This window comes from Anas acuta, chromosome 8 (assembly GCF_963932015.1).
Source record: "Anas acuta chromosome 8, bAnaAcu1.1, whole genome shotgun sequence".
Taxonomy (NCBI): domain Eukaryota; kingdom Metazoa; phylum Chordata; class Aves; order Anseriformes; family Anatidae; genus Anas; species Anas acuta.
This window is the reverse complement of record NC_088986.1, coordinates 16,536,529-16,558,513: the sequence shown is the minus strand read 5'-3', so window position 1 is coordinate 16,558,513 and position 21,985 is coordinate 16,536,529. Positions and strand designations below refer to the sequence as shown.

Here is a 21,985-nt window from a genome sequence, read left to right as displayed (position 1 = left end):
ATTACACATCTTGCCAGCACTGCCCATGGTAATACCTGCAAATTTTGCCCTGGCCAAGAGCCACCAAACCCCACATGATGGTAGTGCTCCTTGAGGTTACTGCATTTGTTTTCTCACAGGAAGTACCTCTGGGTACATCCAGGCCCTCATGGGCCCAGTGCAGGAGGCCATGCTCTTAAAGGAGTCACCTGCCAACAGCCCACGTGTGAGGACCCATCACGGCCATACAAACCATCATGAGTAGCATCACAGTTTACTAGACAGAGCCAAAGCAGTCAGCCACAGCCCAGTCACAAGACAGCCTATTTAGCATCGAGACAGTGATAAAAACAACTTCTCTGCCAGCACAAGCTCCTTCAAACGCATGCCTGGAGCCAGAGGACTGGAGCAAGGTCCTCACAATGGTCTGGGATTCCTTATGTGGAAGCTCTGGGCCTGTTGCCGCCCACTGCACGTCTGCCAAACCTCATGTCCGCCTGTAGCACGTCAGCCCTCTCTCATCCCAGTGGGGACAGGGCAGGTCCAGCTTGGACTAGCCTGCCAGGTCCTCTGCTACAGAGGAGGGCAGGACGTGCGACGGGAAACCGGGAGCAGAGCCTGGAGCATATGGGCGCCAGTGTGTGGAGGGCCTGCAGGGACCTGCCACGCTGAGCCGCCCTGATGGTGGGACACTGCCTGCCCTGGTACTGCCCTAGCTGGGAGAGGAGGAGGAGGCCGAGGGCTCATCCGGCCGAGGCCTGGTCCCGCCTCCATGCTCCTGTGGTGGCCCTGGCCTTCGCCTGAGGATCACTGCTCCCACCTGCCCGCCATTCACAGGGAAGGAGGTGGCTGGAGGAAGACCTGCTCCCTTGGCAGGAGAGGCGTTTTGGAGGCAATCACAAGAGAGAAAAAAAAAAAAAAAAAAAAGAGAGAGAGAAAAAAAAAACACCTTTTTCTTCTTCACCTGGCTCTTCAGGGCTTCATGTACATTCCAAATGAGAAAAGAGGACAGACGTGTGATTTCCTTACCGTGGCCTTCACTATTGAATGCAATACCTAAAAACAAAGCATCCATCACAGCTATTGAATTCCCAGTAGCTATTTGGCACGCAATGAAGGACAGCCTGGCTTTCATGTTGCTGTTCACTGTTAAGTAGGCAACCCTGCGAGTCCCTCAGGTCCCACTTCCCAGGACATGTCCTAACCAAACTGAAAGATGAGGTTTGTCAGAGCTCAGCTTGCTCAGGCTGTGAGCTTGTCCTACAACCACAGTGCTAAATAAACACGCCAGGACCCTGCAATGGTTTTGCCAGTGCTGTTGTGCCCATCCCGCTGGGTGTAGCCCCAAAATGCTGCCTCCTGTGTGCCTTTTGGGAGTGGGCCAGCTCTCCTGGCCCTTCACATCCTTGCACACATCAACACACACCATTGAACCCAACCTAAAGAAAGGAGGAACACGTACCATACTGAACGCAGGCAGCACGAGCCTGTTGCCTTCAGGAGGGAGATTTATAGGGGGTTGCGTCAGCCGTGAGGGCTCGCAGCATCATTTCCCGCACAGCACAGGCGAGCACCAGGCCCCCCAGCCCCTGTGGAGCACAGGGAGCTGCTCCCGCAGGGACGGCCTCTTTGTGTGCCCTTGAGCTGGCTGCGGAGAGACTGGATGGAAGGGGGAGCTCAGGAAGCCAGACCGTCACTGTAAATCCTGTCAAGTCTAACGATGTTTTCTCAAGTGTGTTTTCCTGACTTCCCTCCCGAGAGAATAAACCCAAAAGATGGTTATGTCTGATCTTTAGGTAACCCAGAAACAAAGTGTTTCCAAAACAAATAATCACGTTGCAGTCTGACAATGTTCATTATTACAAAAGAACATTTTATTTCACTTTTTTCCTGGGTGTACTATATTGCAATGTAACACTAGGCAGGTCTTTTATCATATTAAGATTCTTGCTACAGAATTAAGGTGTTTGTCCGTTTGGTCAAATTTCAAAGTTTTTCCTTGGCATTCTTACAGGACTTGTCACCACTTAAGCACAGGAATTAGTGGAAGTGCCAGAAATGTGATATGAGACTTGGAGCGGGCGCTTTCCAATCCGAACTTGAAAAAGTTGCTGGACTGGCTGGATGCACGAGGTCAGCACAAATCCTAATTGTGACAAAGGGGGAAGTGTACATCTCCAGATTTTGATCACATGGTAGATCTGTTATTCAGGCTTAATATACTATGAAAGTTGTCTTCGTATTTTTGAGGCACTCTGTCATCTCTGCTTCCATTACCAAGGAAGATTTACATTATTTTTGAGCAGTAACGTAAAATGCCTTGCTTATATTCTGGCAATTGTATTATTTGTTAGGCACCTGATTACTGTAACTAATTATATAAACTCATAGAAACCATGCCTGAAGTATTATCCACAAAAAGTCCATCCATTGTAAGTCAAATACTATAGTTCACAGAAAAGTCTTCTATTATGCAATTGCATGTGAATATACATATGAGCAGTACATGAATCACTGAGTAAACATGGCACTTTTACATATTTTTCTGGAGGTCATACAGAATTAAGAAACAATCTTCTCTTAGCTGATGCGCTTCTAAAATACTGTAATATGGTTTTGGAAAATACACCCCACAGACCAGACAGTAAGAAGTTTAGAAAAAGTCAACAGTGCAGCTACCTGAGTTTGTTCCATTAAGTTTAAGCAATTAACAGTAATTTGATATTTTATCACTCACTGTGAGCCTGAGGGTTTTCTACCCACAAAAGGCATGCTGCCTAACCCTGCTATAGATGCAACAGCACAGCTCTCCAAGCACGTGGCTTGGCATGACGATGAGCTGACCTAGCACCTCTAAAGTGCCCTGTCCTTTCTCCTCCTTGCCCAGACCCTGGCTGCAGAGTCCTGTTTCCTTGCTGCTCCTACCCTAGCGTCCATCAATCCAGCAGATTTGCCTTTTTTTTTTTTTTTTTTTTTTACTGGCTTAGTTTTCTGCTGGCATAGTAAATTGATTCATCCTGTGGAGGGATCAGACAAGCACCAGACCCATAGAGGTACGAGAGAAGTGGCTGGACCATGTGGCCAGGGATGGGAGCAGGGGTGGACAAAGGAAACTGCCCCTTTTTGGAGGGGATAGTTATTAGCTGTTCGATTGACTAAGCTGTCTCAGCAGACCAAACCCTTGGAGGAGATACAGTTATTAGCGTGAAAGTGCTTACACTGGTATAGTTTCTTGCTATCTAGAAGGTAAATAAAGAAATACCAGCACAAGGCACTTTATACTCATGTAACTGTGCCCATATGAGGGATTGCCCTGACATAAATATCAGTGGCAAACAAAACCTCCACATCCTCTAAGTGATGTATTTAAATAAAAAAAAAAAAGGTGTAGAACCAGTCTCCAACCTTCAGTTATGAGGTGTGCATAATTCCCATTCAGAAGATAGACCACTACACATGAAACATTAGACATAAAATAAATTATGGATTTAAAATGCTACATCTAGGAATATAAAGATTTAAAAAAAAACTTCAAATGTATTCCCATATTTCAAATCTAAATAAGATAACTATATAGCTCCAACGATTACTTGGACATTTTAAACAGTTTACATTCATCAGAGACAACAGCACTTTGGTTTACATAATTAGGTTAATATGAGCAATGAAACATTTCTCTCCCTCACATTACATCAAAGCGAAATACATTTAGAATATGTATATATATATATATACTGCCAAGCTGTTCCAATAAGTGCATTCCATATGAGTAAGAGTAACTCTTGCAACAGCTACATCAGTTATAGGTCTTTTACAGAACTAAATTAAACCACTTTAAAAAAAGCTTGTTCTGATTCTTTCACGCCTGACCCATTTCTGATTAATCACACAGATTCTCTGCAGAACATAGCCAAGCGCAAAAAGCAAGTCTGACTTGGTAATGTAGCAAGCCCACTTACCAGATTGCGCAGCATACCCTGGATTAACGAGGAAATATTTATTTTAGATTGTCTCCCCACCTTTATAAATCAGACTCAAAACAACAATAAGCTCAAGAACCCAGATTAACTGGAGTTCAAGACATGCAATGGCAGTTAGAGAACATTGAAAAGCAACCAACCTGACAATCATCAAAAATTATTTTACATAACTTTAAACAATCTGCAACTCAACCTCTGCAATTTATAAACAGCATTGCCTCCTACAGAAAGAAGTAGTTACTCCTAGATATTCTTGCAAAGCATTTATCCAGTGCCTGCATCTGACTCAAATATGCGTCGTTGGAGAGGATGAAGAAATCTCCTCCCGGCAAGATATTTTGCTTGGTTATTTTTTATATGGTTATTTTTATTAGCTTAAATTAGTTTGTGAGTAGCACAAGAGTTATCAAAGACTATACCTGCCAAACTTGCCTAAGAGAAAGGATGGATAAATAAAAGGCTGGATAAATTAAAAAAAAAAGCTGGATAAACAAACAACTGAGAATGGTTTCAGAGGACAAAGTTCCCAGCCTGATGCATTAAAGATATTACAGATTATTAAAATATTTTAAAAAGCTGACATCCAACTGTATGATTTCCAATTTAATTACTATTTGGGAGATGAAAATATAGCCTTCATCACTGCCCTTTGGTAGGCTGAGAGTTTTGAGAAGTTAATGTATTCATTTAACCTCAGTTTTCCAAATTTGCAAATGTTCCTGTGTTGAGCTTGTAATACAATACCAAAGTTCAAAAAAAGGAGCATATTAGCTGCTAAAAATAATATCATTTCCTTGCCAGAAACTTTACAAACTAAACACGATTGCACTTTTTCTGAATCCCAGTCCTGCAAGCTGCCCAGCATCCTTGAGGGACACAGAGGACACTTGCTCACTTGCGGTACTGGGCTTTTAGTGGAAGATAGGTAGGGGATTTTTGAAATTAGTGTTTTGTCTCCCTGCATTGACTTTTCCAAAACAGTGAGTTCGTTGCACCCCTTAAACTTAAGTCAGCAGGAAATTGGCCCCTGAACCTCTCTGCATTGTTCAGAAAACCTTCAGCATGAGCCATTTTGGTAGTGACTCCTCTGTGACCTATGGCCTTACTCTTCCAGCTCTGGAGAGGAAACTGCAGTCAGTGCCTCCTGTTTGGTGCTGCATGTGAATGGAGACCTGGACTAAATTTTCCAAAAGGCCCTGGAGGAATTCTGCATGATCCCTCAGACCCATTAAAATACCTCCAGCCTTTGTACATAAAGAACCTTTTCTATCTGCTTTGACCGTGTGAGAAAACAGTGTCATAAATAAAAGGAAGGTCAACCCAGATCTTGTTAGATGTTGAACACCTTCAGCTCCCACTGAAGAAAAGAGGGAACAGGGCACCCAACACCTGCAGGATTACCCGTTGAAGACCACATCCTAAGGGACTAACAATAACCAGGAAGACAATATAATCACCTGTTACAAATTATGCAATTCAAAGCATACAACTTATACACAGTTCCCCTGTTGGGATTAGCCAAAGTAAAAAAAAAAAAAAAAAAAAAAAAAAAAAGTCATCAGATAAAAACATTTACTTTTGCCAGTAAAAATTAAGTTACAGACACCCTTGTTCTCAGGGTAAAATAAACTTAAAATATCTTAAAACAGTGAAAAAATACGAGAAAATTTTATTAAAAATATATGTACTCCTTACTCCAAATTGCTTTGTACAGAAAGGACTTCTTGAAAAAGAAAAAAAAAATCACAAACTAAATGCATATTCAGAGTATGCACTTTCTACAGCATATTTGGTAGAAGCATTATTTCTGTAAAACTGAGCAAGAGGAAGTTAGTTATTCAGCTTTCATTTGTTCCCTGACATCAGAAGGCAACGTTTCAAACAAGGTGTCCTCTACAGTGAAACCAGTCCGCTTCAGAGATCTACATTCACCAAGTTCAGCTGGGAGAATTTCAAAGTGATTGCCTTTAATATCCAAGTGGGAGAGGAATACCAAATTACCAATTTTAGGTGAAAGGACTGACAAGTTATTTTTCCCAATTTTCAGAGTCTTAAGTTTTTTGCAAAAGTATAGTTCATCTGGCACACTCTCCACTTTGTTGCAAGTAATGGAAAAGTACTGTAAACTCTGAAGAACTCCTATTTCAGGTGGGATAAAGCGAATGTCATTGTAAGACAAATCCAAATATCTGATTTTGTTGCATAGGAATAGGTGGGATGGAAGAACCTCTATTTTGTTATGGCTGAAGGAAAGCCGTTCAAGACTAGTGAGTTTCTTTATATGCTCTGGGATGTATGTTATACTGTTGTACCACAGCTTTAGGATCGTCAGTTTTCTCAGATGTTGAAAACTTACTATTTCTTCAATTGATTTGAGGTTGTTTTCCTTTAAATCCAATTCCTGAAGACTGAGAAGGCTGAAGACTGCATGAGGTATGCGTTCCAAATCACAGTGAACCAATTCCAGCTGTGTCAAGTTGACCATCTTCTTCAGGTTGTTGAGCATCACCAGCTTAGTGCCATCATTATGGATGCACAATTTTTGAAGGTGACTTGAAACATCGACAGCAGATTGTGGGATTTTAGACAAGTTACTTTTTATGTAAAGAACTTTAAGGCTTTTAAGTTCCCGAAAAGACTCCAACGTAATGTTTTTGGAAATATCATGACTTAAGGAGCCAATTAAATAGAGTTCTTCCAAATTTCTGAGGCCATACATCCAGTGGGGAAGTTCTCTGATGTCATCAAACTTGACGCTCAAGATCTTGAGATTCTCCTTCAGAAATGCCAAGGCAGCGCTGTGGATCTTCACAGAACATTGGTGCAATGAGAGCTCCTGGAGATTGTCCAACTGTGCAATGGTTGCTGGTATCATTACATTGTTAATAATTTCAAGCTTTAAAGACTGCAGCTCAGTAATTTCAAAAACAGTGTCTGGTAGTCCAGAGAGCATGAAAAGCTGTAGCTCCAAATGGCTATGGGAGTTCATCTGTAGCCGTTGTCTCAGTTTATCCGCGGTCCACTCATTGTTTAAGTTCAGCTGTTTCAGCTTATTTTCACTGACTTCAGACAGGAAGACAGCAAACCTCTTGGAATAGAGAGGATCATATTGATCTATCATATGAAGCATAAAAGCAAAGTCGTTCTTGACATCTGGGATATCATCGATTCCTGTCTCTTGCCGAACATATTCAAAGGAATATTCTTTCAGCGAGCGATAGAACAACCAGTATAAAGTATAAAGGCATGTGAGACCATAGATGCTTACAAAGCACAGGTAGCAGTAGGAGAGTTTAGAGAACAGATGTGCCATCGTGTGATTACAGCAAAAATTCTTGTATCCTGTCATGTCTTCTATATCAACATTACAGACTACTGTAAAATTAACTTCTGAGACGAGTGCTGTGTTGTATGCAATAATAATAAGGAATTTAATTACCTTAAGCACAGTCTGGCGAACATACATGACATAGAGTATATCACCCTCCTCAACATGCAGTCTAAATTTCTTCACCTTTTCAAACAGTGCTTTGGCCTGCTCACCTTCTTTCTTGTCTAATGCCCCAGGTGTTCCCTTATCCACAACCAGCTTCTCAGGGATTGATTTTAAAGACTGTGTCTTGACCAGAGTGCCTTCAGCGCTTGGCTGGATAGTATTAGACTTGTTTATGTTGTTCTTCCTGTTATCTTTCTCTTCAGAGTCTTCTCCTGATACTTCAGATAAGGCTCTTGTTGTCCAGGGAGAATCAAAACATTTCCCAAGTATTGAAATGAAGTGTTCAATTTTGGAGCTCGACCCAGGAAACTTGAACCAAAAGTTACTACACAGCATGAAGACCAGCGTGTGTATAAGAACAAGGTAAGGGAAGTACTTGGCATACCAGTGTAGGGCACGTTCATAGCACACCTGATTTATAAAACTGTATTGCTGAAGGTCCAAATCAGTCTTCAGCCCTTTCATTTCAACTGTAGCTGGAGGAGTGGATGGCTTGGGTGGAGGAAGAGGGGTTGTATCTGGGATTGTACTAAACACGTTTGAACTATTGGATTGGTTCTGGCAAGGCTGTACTCGTTTTGGAAGGCATATTATCTTGTCTTGCATGACCTGAAACACACAAAAAGATATCTTTTAAACTGATGTACAAACAATGGCGGCAGTACCACTGGGTAGCTGTCCTTGGAGTTCCTCCAGCTGTCAGGCATTCCTTCCCATAGCCTGGCACTTGATCTCACAGTCTGTGCTTTTATTATTATTGTTGTTAGTCCCAACAAGATACTTGTCCTATATGCGAGGAACTAGGTCACCCCTTTTCATCAATGATTAGCTTTCCGTAATTTGGATAAAAGGGCACTGAGACAATCCAGAAAAAGCAGAAGTATGGGAAATGCTTCCAGAAAAGACCAGGGATCTCCTGTCCTGCTCTCCCCAGAGACAGACTGTTCTTGACGGGTGTATTCATCCTGGCAAGTGCTACACAGTATTCAGAAAGAGCTCAGGCTTTGAAAGCAGCATAACTGCATTCATGTGGCTTTACACTTAAACTGTGATGTCTATCACACCCAAAATGGCTGACAAAGAGCCAACGCGGGCATATCTATGCTGGGAGGACGCTGTTTATCTTCAGTCTTAATAAATACAGATAGTGATATTAGAGAGTCAATGGCATTTTATACATGTACGTGCACGGATATCATTTTTATTCAGTGTCTCATACAGAGACAGTTCTCACAGTACACACCTGTGGAAACAAAGTACCTGTCCTTGACTGTCTATAATGAAAAAAAAAGAGCAACTTCCTTAATTTGGGCTCACCGTTCACATTGGTAAACTCAGGTCAGATTACCTTCAGGGACCAATCACCTTTGGTTTAAGTTGGGATAACAGTCTGAGTTCAGGGCCATGCTCCCCAGAGGTCTTAATTTTAAAATACTAATCTGTGTGATAAACCAAAGAGATCTGTAATTTTCCCTGAACAACTAACTGGGATTAGCCAAACTAAGAACATGTTTTCTACTGTAGTATGAATGTATCCTTTGACATCGTGGTTGTTGAAAGCACTAAAAATAGGGTATGCAACAAGAGCTTCCAAGTGCAGAACATCCTTGACAATCCACTGTGGTGTAGGAAGATGCTGAGATGAGATTGCACATTTTTAACTGTAACTGTTGACACTTCAGAAACTCCTACCATTAATTTTTGTCTGTAAATGCTATTCTGGTATTACTTACACTGCTGTTAGTTACACTCTGGATTCATACCTCTGGTAGTAAGTTGAAATAAAAAGAACCTGCCCGTCATTTGAAGTGTTTCCATGCATTATGTTCCAGCATGCTTCATCCAGTCAAGCAGGTAAACTTAAAAACAACAGCTCTACTTCATGTGCTTAAGCAAACACTTAGGTTATGATGCAAAACACAGTACTGTACAGAGGTTTTTAAACATGGACATCCTATCTTTTCAACTGAAAATATTTAAAATGGTGAATACAGGTGAAACCATAGTTGATTTCACATGAAACCTGGGACAAGGTAAGTGAAAATCTTAGGCCACAGAGGTGAGCAAATCCTCCTGAAATACATGTAAGAGCTCTGTCAGTGTGTCCCTTTAGCTCCATTTCTGAGTCATGCCAAAATACGTGAGACCCACATTTGAGCCAGTACTACAACTTTCTGCTCCTGTGGAGTCCATCCCAAACAGCACTTTCCATTTCTTTTCAGCTTTTGGCTCTTCAGCAAAATTTAGCTGCAGTGAGTGACAGTAATGTCAATTGTTTATGCGTCAGCATCCTCAGAGATGCTTTGGAATGGAGGAGGCGTAATATTAGTTGTGGGTGGTGTTAATAAAATAAGCACATGCATTTCAAATCCCTTTGAAACACAAAAGCAAAAAGTATTAACATTTGCCAAATAAAGAAAAACAGAAATTACAGAATCACATTTTTCCAAGCTTCTAAGCAAAAAAAAAAAAAAAAAAAAAGTAGTACAAAGAACTTATATTTGATCATCTGTTTTGTTATGTCAGATTGCGGTGAAAACAGGCATACATGCACAAGCCAAAGCAACAGCTCTTATCTGAGCTGGCATCACTCCACTGACTCTGGTACAGCTCTACTGATTTACAGCTGCAGAAAGTCTGGTCTGTGTTATAGCAGCTTTAAACCCACGACTAGCAAATTTTTGCTTTGTTCACTGAAAATTCAAGAGATAAACAATGTGTGGCAGTGTACTCGTGAGGACTGTCCTCGCTTACTGCTCTCTCAGTGCCCTCAAGAGCACCTCCCTCGGCCAATTTACCTGCAGCGTGCACCCAAACACACCGATCATCAGCATGGCGACGGAGAGATAGTCCGTGAACACATCCCACCAGGGCTTCAGCACTCTGAACGCTGGCTGCTGCTCCGAGAACTGGCGAAACTCGGTCACGGGAATCATCCTCCTGGAAAAGAGCAAGGCCAGAGATCAGCCTCCTGCAGCCAGCACCCACCGGTCTATGCGAGACAGCAAGAAAGTTCTTCCAAGAGGTTTGACACAATCCACTCTGGACACGAGAGGCCTGGGATGTGGCACAAAGTCCCCAGTTGCCTCCCATGAGGTCCCTCGGACACCCACCTGACAAGGGATGCTCGTGCTGCCACCCAGCACCACCATGCCCCGTGCATGCAGGGACACCAACGTGCTCTGCACTGACTCCCACCCCACCTGACGGGTCGGCACGGCCTTCTGAACGCTGCCAGCTCCGTACGCACTAGCCTTGATCTCAAAGGCCTGGCTAAAGCAGTTATCCGGTGCTCGGATTTCACAGGCCTGTTTAGCTATCACGTTTCATTCGCTTCCGTTGTATTCACAGTGGTTTCTGGGATGCTCTTGAATATTTGTGTGCATACTCACTACAGTTTTAAACCTACTATGTTTTGAGTGCAAGTTGCTAAAGTGCTTCAGCTAACCAGAACTACAGGCAGTATGGGCAGATCAAGGGCTTTATCTTCACCTCAGATGTCTAGGCTTACATCATCACCTCCTCGGAGAAATCAGCTCCCGCACGAGCATGTACACACAGACACCGATCTGTAAGTCCACAGCGAGTTGTGTAACTGAATCCTTGAGATCAAACCAGCACTGAAACTCCCCAGTAAGTTACAGTGGAAAGATAAATCCACATGGGAATGTAACAAAAATACTCCCAAGGACAATTTATGAAAAATGTCCTTTAACTAATACCATAAACGCTCACCACCATCACCTCGTGTCACAGACATATTTTAAGAGTTCACAGTCCCAGTTCAGCTGTGTGCTGGAACTCATGGGGTGGCTTTGGTGCCACCCAGCAGCAAGAAGGCTCAGCCATGAGGGTGCACGTGCTGACACACTTCCTGGGGACTGTGGGGATTTGGCAGATCCTGAGCCAGACAGAGAAGGATGCAGCCCTAACTGCAAGTGTATGGTCATCTTACAAATGTATCACTGCTCCCACTGCACTGGCTGTACTTGGGTGAATAGATATCCAGCTCAATGCCCCCTTAAGGAACACCGTGTCTCTGCTTGCCCAGCACCTCCTCAGGAACTGGACCCACCCCCAAAAGCAGTAGCAAGCAGAGGTGATGCCTGTAAATGAGCTTGGGTTAATAGCTGGGCTGGGGCTTCACCACTTCCTGAGTGGGGAGCATAAACACCTCCTAGCCCCTGCTCCCTGCCCTCTTTTAACCCTTTTGTGTTGCTTTTAGCATCACTTTGGCAGACAACAGAGTCACTGTCAGCTTCTTGTCTTCAGGAAGTAGTCCCCAAGACACGATGCAGGCTATGAAACCAGGTGAAGCCATGCGCCTCCCTTGCACAGCCAGCAGTCCCCTGCAGCACATGCAAATTAATGTATTATTAATTTTATTAAGCTGCCTGAATGGATGAACGCAGCCATCAGTACCATGTGCACCCCAGAGCCACTCCCCTGGTCCACGTGCGCTGGGCCAGGCTGCAGCAGGGGCTGGGGACTCTCTTGGACCCATGGCACAGGGACAGCCCTCAGGACCTGCACCACGCAGAGCGGCTGTTCCGTCTGATGGGCTCCACTCTGTATTTTTAGGGGCCTTTGTTGTGTTCCCTGGTTGCTTTGTTTCTTGTAAGTGACGTGTGGAGAATTTAAATGAAGGCAGATAGTTCCTGGTAGCACAAATACATGCTGCTCCCATCCCTTGTTCTCTGTTGAGGTCACTATTTGCATAGTGTGACTCCTCATTAGCACAGTGCACATACTGTCACCCTGGTTAATGGTCCAAGCGGGGAGACCTGTGCACAGCCAGCCTCTCTCTGAGTCATGCCAGGTCTGCAGAGCAACACCACAATCTGTTTGCCACTTAAATTTTCCTTTATTTTTTTTTTAATGAAACAGTTACTGAACAATGGCAGTAGTACTGCACATAATGATGGTAAATAAACTAGCAGTGTCTGATGACAGGCTACTTTTTTTTTTTTTTAGTTTCAGAAAAAAAGACATTCACAAGAAGCTTTAAATAGAGATTGGACACAAAGAAGATGGATAACCATTTTCCAAGATTCTCTGGAGAAACCCTAGTTCTTCTTTCATTGTGACACCAGCAATAAAGAAAAACACTGGAAAGAAATGTAGAGGAGCAAGGGCTTGCCAGCACTGCTGTAATGGCATGACAGAGTTATACAAAATTGCGCAGTCTTCATCTCCTTCTTCCCTGTAACTGCTTCCACACTCTGGCCTGTCCAGTGACCAGGAGGACATCCATTAGCAATGGCTTCAGAGCCCCAGCAGAGACACAGCAGGTCCACACAACCCTGACATAACTCTCCTGTCCCCAGCAGACACCTGGGGCCACGTGCACAAACAAGGCCTGTTGTAATTCTCTCAAAACAAAGTGATTCTGATGATCTTTACATACATCTAAACAAATCAAACCAGAGATGGTAAAAATTGAGCCATCTCTGGAACAGCACACCATCCACTGTAGGTCAGTACCTCCTCTTACCACATGCAGATGGAAGAACATGAGTTCAAAATTTCAGCTGGTGGAAACTAAGACAGCGTGACTGATTTCAGCTCACCTACATTCAAAACGCTACTTAATGGCACAATTTATGGTACCCCAAACGTGAAACGTGACTTAAGTTAAACACTCTTTTAACCCACCTTAGGAAACTTTGAATTCTAAATATTGGAGTAACTTTTCCAATTACAACCAGAATTTGTTCTTTTTTCATCTCTTCCATATTTCTAACAATCCTCAATCTCTAGAGAAAAGAAAACTGCACATGAGACAAACCATCTGGCATTCTGCTACCAGTACGAAATCAGAAAGAAACTTGGATTAAGAGTTGTACTGTCTCATTGAACAGTGCTGCAAAAAAGTGCTGAGAGTGTGCCAGATGAAAAACAAAAACAACAACAAAATGGAAGGGGAGAGAAACTAGCAGGTTTTTATTATTTTAAATTATCTAGGATACAAAGAAGAGTCAATGAATGAAAGTAAGTACGTGATGAAATGCTGGAATCCAGGAAGATGTGAAAAGAACACCTGAATCCCCCTGCAAAGGAAAAGGAGGGTCAAATAAAGTACCCTGAAGGCATGCGCAAAGACTTGAAGATAATAAGCAGATACGGCATTCACTGGAAATAGAGATGTGGAAGAACACCAAAAACAAAACAAAAACAAAAAGTACACCCACAACTTTCAGGCCCAAACTCTTCGGTGATGTAAACAGGAATAGCTTCCAGCCAAATAGATATTTACTCCTGCAGAAATCTAACCACAGAAATCAGCTCATGCATGGGCAATAAGAAGCAAAGCATGATGACTTAACATGACCTGAAAGAGCTAAAGAGAATAAATAGATTCAAGTGGGAAAGCAAAGTACTGGACACAAGTTAGACTTAATAAATGAGAGATTAAATCAGGGGATGATTCCAAAACAGCCACGTCACAAAGCACCTTCTGAGCAATTGGCCTTCACCAGGGGAAACACGGGGAACCCGTGTGGACACACACTGCAGAATGTAAAGGAAATTAATTAATTAGCTGCTTGGTGCTGGCAGCCTGCAGGAGCGGGCAGGCAGGGCTGCCAGTGGGATCTGTGGTTGTGCTGGGCTTCGTGCTCTGAGGAACGGCTGCATCAGTGGCTGGACGGGGACAGGCCAACAGACACTGCTTGCAGCTGCAGCCGCCCTGCCGCCCCTGGTGACAACGGTGGACACACCAGAGCCCTCCTGCCATTGCACGGGCTGCCAGAGCTCCTCGCCTCAGCCTGTGCTCTGAGGGATGCGGCACGGTTACAGGGTACAGACACGTTAATGCTTGCAGCTGCTCACCTCCAATACAGCCCTCAATAAAAACGCTGCTGGCTCCTGGCGGCTCCCCACGCTCCAGCTATTGCTAGGTGACCGTTGCTATTTTTAAGTAGATGCTTGTGGAGCGACTTAACTCGTTTTAGGCAACGTAACTCTGAATGGACACAGATGACTGGGCATCCCTGCCTCTATTCCATCTCTTGGTGCAGGTCTGTCAGCGCCCAGACCCCAGCAGGGCACAGCGGGATAGCTGTGGGCCGTCACCTGCTGTCCCTCCCTCACCGTCCTCAGTCCAGGGACCAGCCTGGCTGTGAGGGGGAAGGACGACCTCCAGACTGCTGAGAAAGCTGCTGAGCAGCGAGGCCTGCTGCCACCATCCCAGCTACCACATCCTTGCTGAGCAAAGCCTGAAGACATGCCCCATGCTTTGGGCCCAACCCAACCCACCATCTGACAGAATGGTGGCGGCACGGCTGCTTGCTGTGCTGTATGTGAGAGCCTGGGGCTTGGCAGCGCTGTGTTTGTCAGGCTACAGACATCATTCCCCAGAAGGCAAGCTCTCTGCTGTCTTACTCTTCCAGTAGGTATTCAACCACGTTGCTGTGCCCCCAGGCAATGGCTGTCATCCATGGCTTGTTTTAGGTAACATACAAAGCCTCACACCACAGTCGGGGCCCCTGAGCACTGGGCAGGCAGCTAATGTCAAGGTTGCACCAATTCAGTTAGGGCAGGGCATAAATAGCAGGCCAGAGGGCGAAAGGAGGAGGAACACAGCACTAGGAGAGCGGTAAAATTGCAGAAACAGTGAAGTTTAGAATGAGGAAGCACAAGAAGGTGGTGATCTCTCTTAAACTAATCAGAAAAGATGTGAGCATTATTTGCCAGCTGACACTGAACCACATTTCCCCACCATTGCATCGACCCCACCTCGGGCAGAAGACTGGCACCACCACCTCCTAAAGCAGCCACAAAGGCTAAGCCCAGCCCTGGGCACCACAGCCATGGCCCCGAGCCGCTGGCAGAGATGGGTTTCCACAAGAGAAAACTCAGACTAGGACTGTGCAGTCCTTCATATCAGAGATCTATCAAGGGGGGAAAGCACTGGGCTGGGTAAAACTAGCTCTCCTTGCTGATTTAAATATATTGCATGTGTTAGGATAAATTATGAAATGGCTTTTGGGAATACCACTGCAAGTAGGTCTCTGGGCCGGTTCCCATACATGATTTATAGCATATTCATCTTCATTAAAGGAACAGAGCGCAGCACATATGTAACAGAGGCCGCAGCAATTACAGGAAGCGATGAGCTCGTGACTTGGTGGCAGGGACTTGCTGAGCCCTAGGGCACATGGAACTGCTATCACGAATCCCCAGCACCCTGCAGCTGGCTGTAAGTGGTCACTGCTCCACAGAAATACTGTCAAGCCACTTTTCAGGTGGCACCAAAAATTGTTCTAACCACTTCTAGAAACTGGCTTAGGGGAACAGCACTAGACTATGCGTGTTACAGAACTTGCTGTCTTTTTATTTTGAACTTTCCAGACCCCTGTGACCCAAAATTTGGCCTGTGTATTGGGGAAGCGTTTTTTACTGCACTGTAAACAGCTGCCCACAGCTGACTAATTTTAATTTATAAACCTTGGAAACTGTGGTTTTGCATGTCTGCTGGTTGTGGCAGCTACAAAGGCTGATCCTCGTCTCCACAGCTTGCCCTGGAGTCCCCCACAGCTCCTGGCACTGCTTGTGCTGGCACTGCAGACTTAGATAATGAACCCTCTCCACTTCGTCACCTAACTGGGAGGAGCCCAAAAGCGGGCCCAGGGACAAGGCCTCCAGTCTGAAACAGCACTGATTAGGCTAAGGGGGGAATAAGATGATAAGGGCTGGAATTAGCAACTCCTAATTCCAAAGAGTTTGATGCTGTGCCTTTATCTGAGTTCTTACAGAAATCGTACATGCAGTGGAATGGTACCTGAACTACCCTGATACTAAGCTCTGGTAATTACCTTGCTATCTGTTTGCACTGACCGAGATGTCCAGCAATGGTCTGTTCCCATGTAACATACAGTAATACCTCTACTAGTAATTTCTTCCTGGCTTTGTAGCATTTCAGGAAACTAGTGTCCCCTGTCAGGCCCTCCAGCCATTGGTGTTTCCTGTAAAATAAAATAAAAACTGCCTTTTTTTTTTTTGGGGGGGGGGGGGGGGAGGAGGAGGTGAGGGGGAAGTAGGGGTTGGAAAAACTGCTTTGAAAACTGAGTATTTGGAAATACAGCAAAAAGGTCGCACATTGCCATTTCTTCAAACATGATGGGCTACTTTTTGTTCTGTTGATCATATCAGAGGTTTTCATAGGAAGAAATACCATCATTTGGAAGAGATACAAACAAATGATGCTGTTGCTTAAACACAAATCCCACGTTAAGGAACTGGAAAGTCATTAAAAACAATCCATTTGCATCCAAACAAGTTATTTTTAAGAGACATATGTTTACTGTATCATCAAACAAACCACTTGACATTTGTCTTCTCGGGGGTGAGGCTGGCAAGGAAACCTGGCCAGAAGGAAGGACAGAGCGTGAGTCAGGCCTCCCATCATACTTGGCCATGGACTCCCTGCCTTGGGCACGCCACATCACCCTGCCATGCCTCCAGCTGCAAGCAGAAAGGTGCCTACTGCCTTTACTGGGAGGGGTGAATACAAAATCACAATATATTGCTTTTTCCATGTCTCTGCAAGTGATTGAGTCTGAACTCACAGCAAGCCCGAACTCCTCGGCAGAGCCACCAGAGCTGCGCTGATGCTACGCGTAACCACAGCCGCCGTTAGGCTGCCATGCGGGGCGCAGACAAAACACAGCCAGCCCGTAGGATGTGTTATTCCTGCGCCCAGTTTGGTGGCCCTACAGCCCATGCCCTGCCCAACACCCGCAGCCAGCATTGCGGGTTCAGAGGTGACAGTGACTGCCTTGTCCCTGCTGCGGTGCCTGGGGAGCCACAACCAGCCCCGAATCCAGAGCTCGGAGCAGACCTGAAGAATGTAATGAGGAAGCGACTTTAATAATTGCGCATCAAAGTATATGCTGCAATTTCCACCTACACATCCAGTAAGCGCCGCCTTGGCGACAGCATCCCATACAATACCCTTGTTGTTTTAATTGAGCCTCAGTCCTTTTTCACGCATTACACACCAAGAATACTTCCTATTGTCAGCAGCTCTTTGACTTCTGTTTGGCTGGACTGAAGACAAAAAAAATGTCCAGGGCCAGATTCTGCCAGATAAAATCTCAGTGGAATCGATAGCAGCTCTTTTGTACCACAGCACTGTGTGGAGGTCTAGCTTTGCTGAACTCTTTGTCCAAATTTAAAGAAAAGTGAACTCTGTATATTTCCATGTGATACTCTCCACTTTTCAGCTTTGACAGTCACATTCTTAGTTTATCAGGGCTATCACTCAAGGCTAGGCCCCTCTTTCCAGAGCTGCAAAACATTCTTAATGCATGTGAAAACCTTTAACAGCAACCCCAAGAGCAAGAAACTATCCAGAAAGTACTATTTTAGTACTGCTGAGATACGTCTGAATGACTGAGAAAAGGAAATGCTGATCAAGTTTTAATCGAAGCTACAGCAGGCTTTCCACAAGCACTTACTGATGCGCTCAGATAATGAAGACAGGAACCATGTCATAGGATAGAGAATATTACATAAACTAGTGCCAGTCATTGTCAAAGGAATATTCAGGGACTCCAGGCTAAAACAAGTGCTGAGAATAAAAAATGTTCAGATGATATAATTAAAAGTTAATTCCTAATTGGGACATGAAGCACAAAGGGTCCATTCTGAGCCTAAGCAGCTCAACCATCTGAAAAGTTAGTTAAAAACTTTTTATGCAGTGATTGAGCCAAAAACATTAAAGAAATGCTGCTTTCATGATTTGTGAGACTACTTCGCATAAGGGATCTTTTCTGCTCCTGCTCGCATGCTACACAAGAGAGCTTTCTAAACTTTGCAATAGTCTCGTAAAACACGAATCCCCAAACGCCCAAATAAACATGTGGGTATTCTCAGCCTGAAGCACAGCTGATGCATTTTCCTACCCCCAAACCATCCTTTGTGACAAAAATCTCCAACAATGAAAACACAGCTCAGTCCCACCCGCACTCCTGAAAAAATGGAAAGACTAACATATAGAAAGTCAAGCATGGGTATTCTCACAATAGGTATGATCCTTGCACACTCAAAGGTAAGCACGAACAGCTACAGAACCCGACTTGCTACTCACACAGGAAGACTTTTAAAGATCACAAATCAAGGTTTGGAAAACCAGAGCTACCTGCCTAAATTCTTTACCAGACGTTTTCAGTGCAGCGCCCAGCCGTGGCCCACTGGAGGGATTAGCTCGAAACACACTCCATCAGACTGCCCATTGGTGCCCCACAGAACAAAAGGCTGTATCCACTGAGCCCCAACTTCACCAGATCAAAGCCATCACACGGGGCTCAGACCCGGCTGTGGCATGCGGGGCCCTTTCTGACAATACCGTCCACGAACACCCACTTCGCCCTGTGTGCTCGCATGAGAGCAGCCTACCACTGGGACTACTGCTCAGGCATGCACACCGGCAGCACTCTCTCAGAGCACCTAACTGCTTCCTTACAGCAACCCGTGGTCCCGAGCTGCCGCAGGGCGACGTGAAACCAGCACGTGTCAGCCCCCCACAGAGCAGCACCCAACCTGTGCTCTGCTTCACTGCCAGCTCCAGAGCAAGCATGCAGTCCGAGCTCCTACCTTGTTTCCAACGGTGAGCAGACAGAACTTGAAGTGTTCTCAGCACGTTAGCAGTCTCATTGCTGGCTTGTTGAATTTTGGATTCCCATCAACACAAAGTCACTGGGTGCTGTCGCCACTGAAGGGAAACGTGGGCTGGTGTCTCGCTGTTTTCAGCAGAGCATCCTTTAGTCCAGAATTTGAAGTTGGTATACAAGGCCTGGTGCTGCTTGCCTAAGGGTCAATGGAAAAGTTGAAAGTTGACTCCAACAGAAAGAAACATGCCTTTTACATCACTCTGCAGGAGCAGGCTCTGCCACCCGTTCTGGTTCAGACCGCAGGGATCTCCACGCTCACCCCAGCAGCAGTGCCAGCAACTTTCCAGGAGAGCTGCGGCATGCTGCCCTGCAGGGGGCATTTCTCTCACCACTGACACACCAAGAAGCAGACCCTGCACATTACTATGAGCTTATCTGAGATAACAGAGCCAAGAAAAACCCAGAACTCCAGCTTAAAGCAGGATTCTCCCAAACGATTAGAAAACACACAAAGCACATACATGGCACTGCCCTACCTACCCGATCAAACACTCGATTGCAAATCAGCCCTTCATGGAAATAGCTGACACAACCTCCACACTGGGGAAAAACAAACAAACAAACAAACAAAAAAAAAAACAGAGAAAAACCCCATCATCCCGATCCAAGCTTTGAGTCTCCAGATGATGCAGCTGTAGGGTCTGTCCCATGCCTGACCAGCCACTGCATCAGGCACCAAAGAAGCGTGGTGTGGGAAGGCTGAGCCTGGGTCGCCAGCCTCGCAGGCAGCCTGAGATGTTGTGCCTGCCTGGGGCTGAGGCAGCACTAGGCCTGCCCTCTGCTGCAGTGGGAAGCGACACAGCAAATGGCACTGTCACATCTGCCCAGGGAGTGAACCAAACCTCCCATCTTCCTCAGGGGACAGAGGTCTCAGGAGCACAGAACCCAACCAAAGCCATCGCGCTATGGCTTGAGCTTGCACCAGAGCTGGGTTGCACAGAACCGATGGGAGCACAGCTCAGGGACGAAGCGGAGGGAAAAGTTTCCATTATGTCGAACATGTGAAATCCAACACTGGCTAACAGTCTCCTGACAAACTGTTCCGGAAAGAGAGAGGCTTCTTTGCTGTACTAAGATTTTGGGGGAAGTATTTTGGAGTTCCTGTCTTTTTTCCCTGACGTACAACATTTCCTCTTCAGGCGGTTCTTTACCACACGCCCTCCTCCGCTGCCCTTCACAGCTCCCCGGCAGCAAGGACAGGATCTTTTCACTCAGTTTTCTCAAGATGGAAAAAAAAGCCTGTAAAATTAAACTCTAGCTCCTGCTATTGTGAATTGTTTGGAGTACCATTGGAGATTTTTCACTTCCTGCAGCATTCAAAGAGGCTTGGGCTGGGAAATGCCTTTTTGGCAAGAAATCGGGGCCACTTGAATCAATGCTAAGAGGTCAACGGACAATCGGGGGAACTGCTGCTCCCAACAGCCTCCGGCCCATTTTGTTTCAGACCCTGCGGTCACTTGGGTGACCCCGATGCCACTTCACCTCCCTGCCACCCGCTGTGACGCTGCCCACAGGCAGAGCCCTTACGGGGGGCCTCCAACCCCAGGTGGTGGCCCCACCGCAGGAAGCAGCCCGGGCTGCTGCGGGATCCGGCTGCCTGATAGCGCCGGGCGCTGAAGTGAGGAACTTCTGTGGAGCTCAGGAGTCTCCAGTGCTGGTCCTCTCCAGCAGCCAGCGCTGGCTGTGGCTGATGCTGGGCACACAAAGTAATGGATTTTCAGGGTTTCTGTCAAAAAGTTTCTTCTTGAAAGTTATTCTAACAGTAAACAAGCAATTAAAAAAAAAAAAAAAGAAAGCCACCACAGAACGGTGTTATTACTGTAAAACCTACAGCAGGGCCTGTGAGTACCCAGACGGGAGGAAAGCAGCATCACCGCTGCCACACGTTTTAGCAAACTCAGAGCGCAACTGGAAAAGGAAATGATTCAGAAACCACAGGTGCTCCGCGCGGGCCGCTGCGCCTCGCCGGCAGCCCCGGGCACAGGGGAGGTGCCGGGAACCCGGGGCCAGGTCGCGGGGCGGGGAGCGCTGCTGGGCCCGGCTCCGGCTGCTGGCGGCGGCGTGGCCGGGAAACAACGAGAACGGGAGCGCTGCCCCCGCACCGCTTCCACCGCGCCAGAAAGAAAAGTAAAAGCGGCTCTGAAATCGCAGGAGGGAGGGGGGACGCGCCCCCTCGGCTGAGCAGCGAAGGCGTTTTTCCCGTATTCCCCGCACTGCCATCTTTTCTCTTTCCCCCGCCACCTCGCAGGGCAGCCCCCTGCCCCCGCGGGCTCCCCTCCAGACCCTCGCGGGGCTGCGGCGCTGCCGGCAGCGATCGGCACACGTGCGTGGCCAGACCCCGCGCCCGACCCCGCAGCAAGAGACAACAAAAACCCCACCGGGCCGCACCTCATCTCTGCACAGTCCCCGCTTCCACACGTTTTCGTCCCGACGAAACCCCACCCGACGCATCCCGCAGCCCTCCCCAGCCTCTCACCGCGCTCGGCCAACTCTCCCCGGCGAGCTGCAGCGGCTGCTGGCGAGCACCCGCCAGGGCAGGGCGAGGCGAGGCGAGGCGGGGCTGCGCTGCCCGCAGCCGGTGCAGCGGCTCCGGGACGCCCCCGCTCCGTGCCCCCGGCGGGCTGGGGAGGGCCGCGAGCCCCCGGCACCCCCCCGGGGCCCCGCTGCCTGAGCCGCGGGGGACGAGCTGGCGGCCGGGGTCCCCCGCAGCCGCCCTCCGGGGCTGCCCCGTCCCGGGGAGGGCAGCGCGGAGCCGCCGGGGCTCGGCATCTCCCCGGGGCCGCCCCCGCCCAGCGGCGGGCCCGGGGCACGGAGCCTCCCGGAGCCCGCTCCCGGCGCCGCGGGGCCTACCTGCC

The 21,985-nt window shown here is 46.6% G+C and overlaps 1 protein-coding gene across 1 annotated transcript; it reads right to left on the bottom strand.

The window, feature by feature from the left end:
• Nucleotides 1-1,831: 1,831 nt before the first annotated feature.
• Nucleotides 1,832-21,795, bottom strand: LRRC8C (leucine rich repeat containing 8 VRAC subunit C). The gene is made up of 4 exons (XM_068690454.1): nucleotides 21,607-21,795; nucleotides 19,054-19,266; nucleotides 10,254-10,395; nucleotides 1,832-8,064 (listed from the first exon to the last, which is right to left on the bottom strand). Exons 3-4 carry the CDS (start codon nucleotides 10,389-10,391, stop codon nucleotides 5,794-5,796), a joined length of 2,409 nt encoding a protein of 802 aa, XP_068546555.1. The 5' UTR covers nucleotides 10,392-10,395; nucleotides 19,054-19,266; nucleotides 21,607-21,795; the 3' UTR covers nucleotides 1,832-5,793.
• Nucleotides 21,796-21,985: the final 190 nt, after the last annotated feature.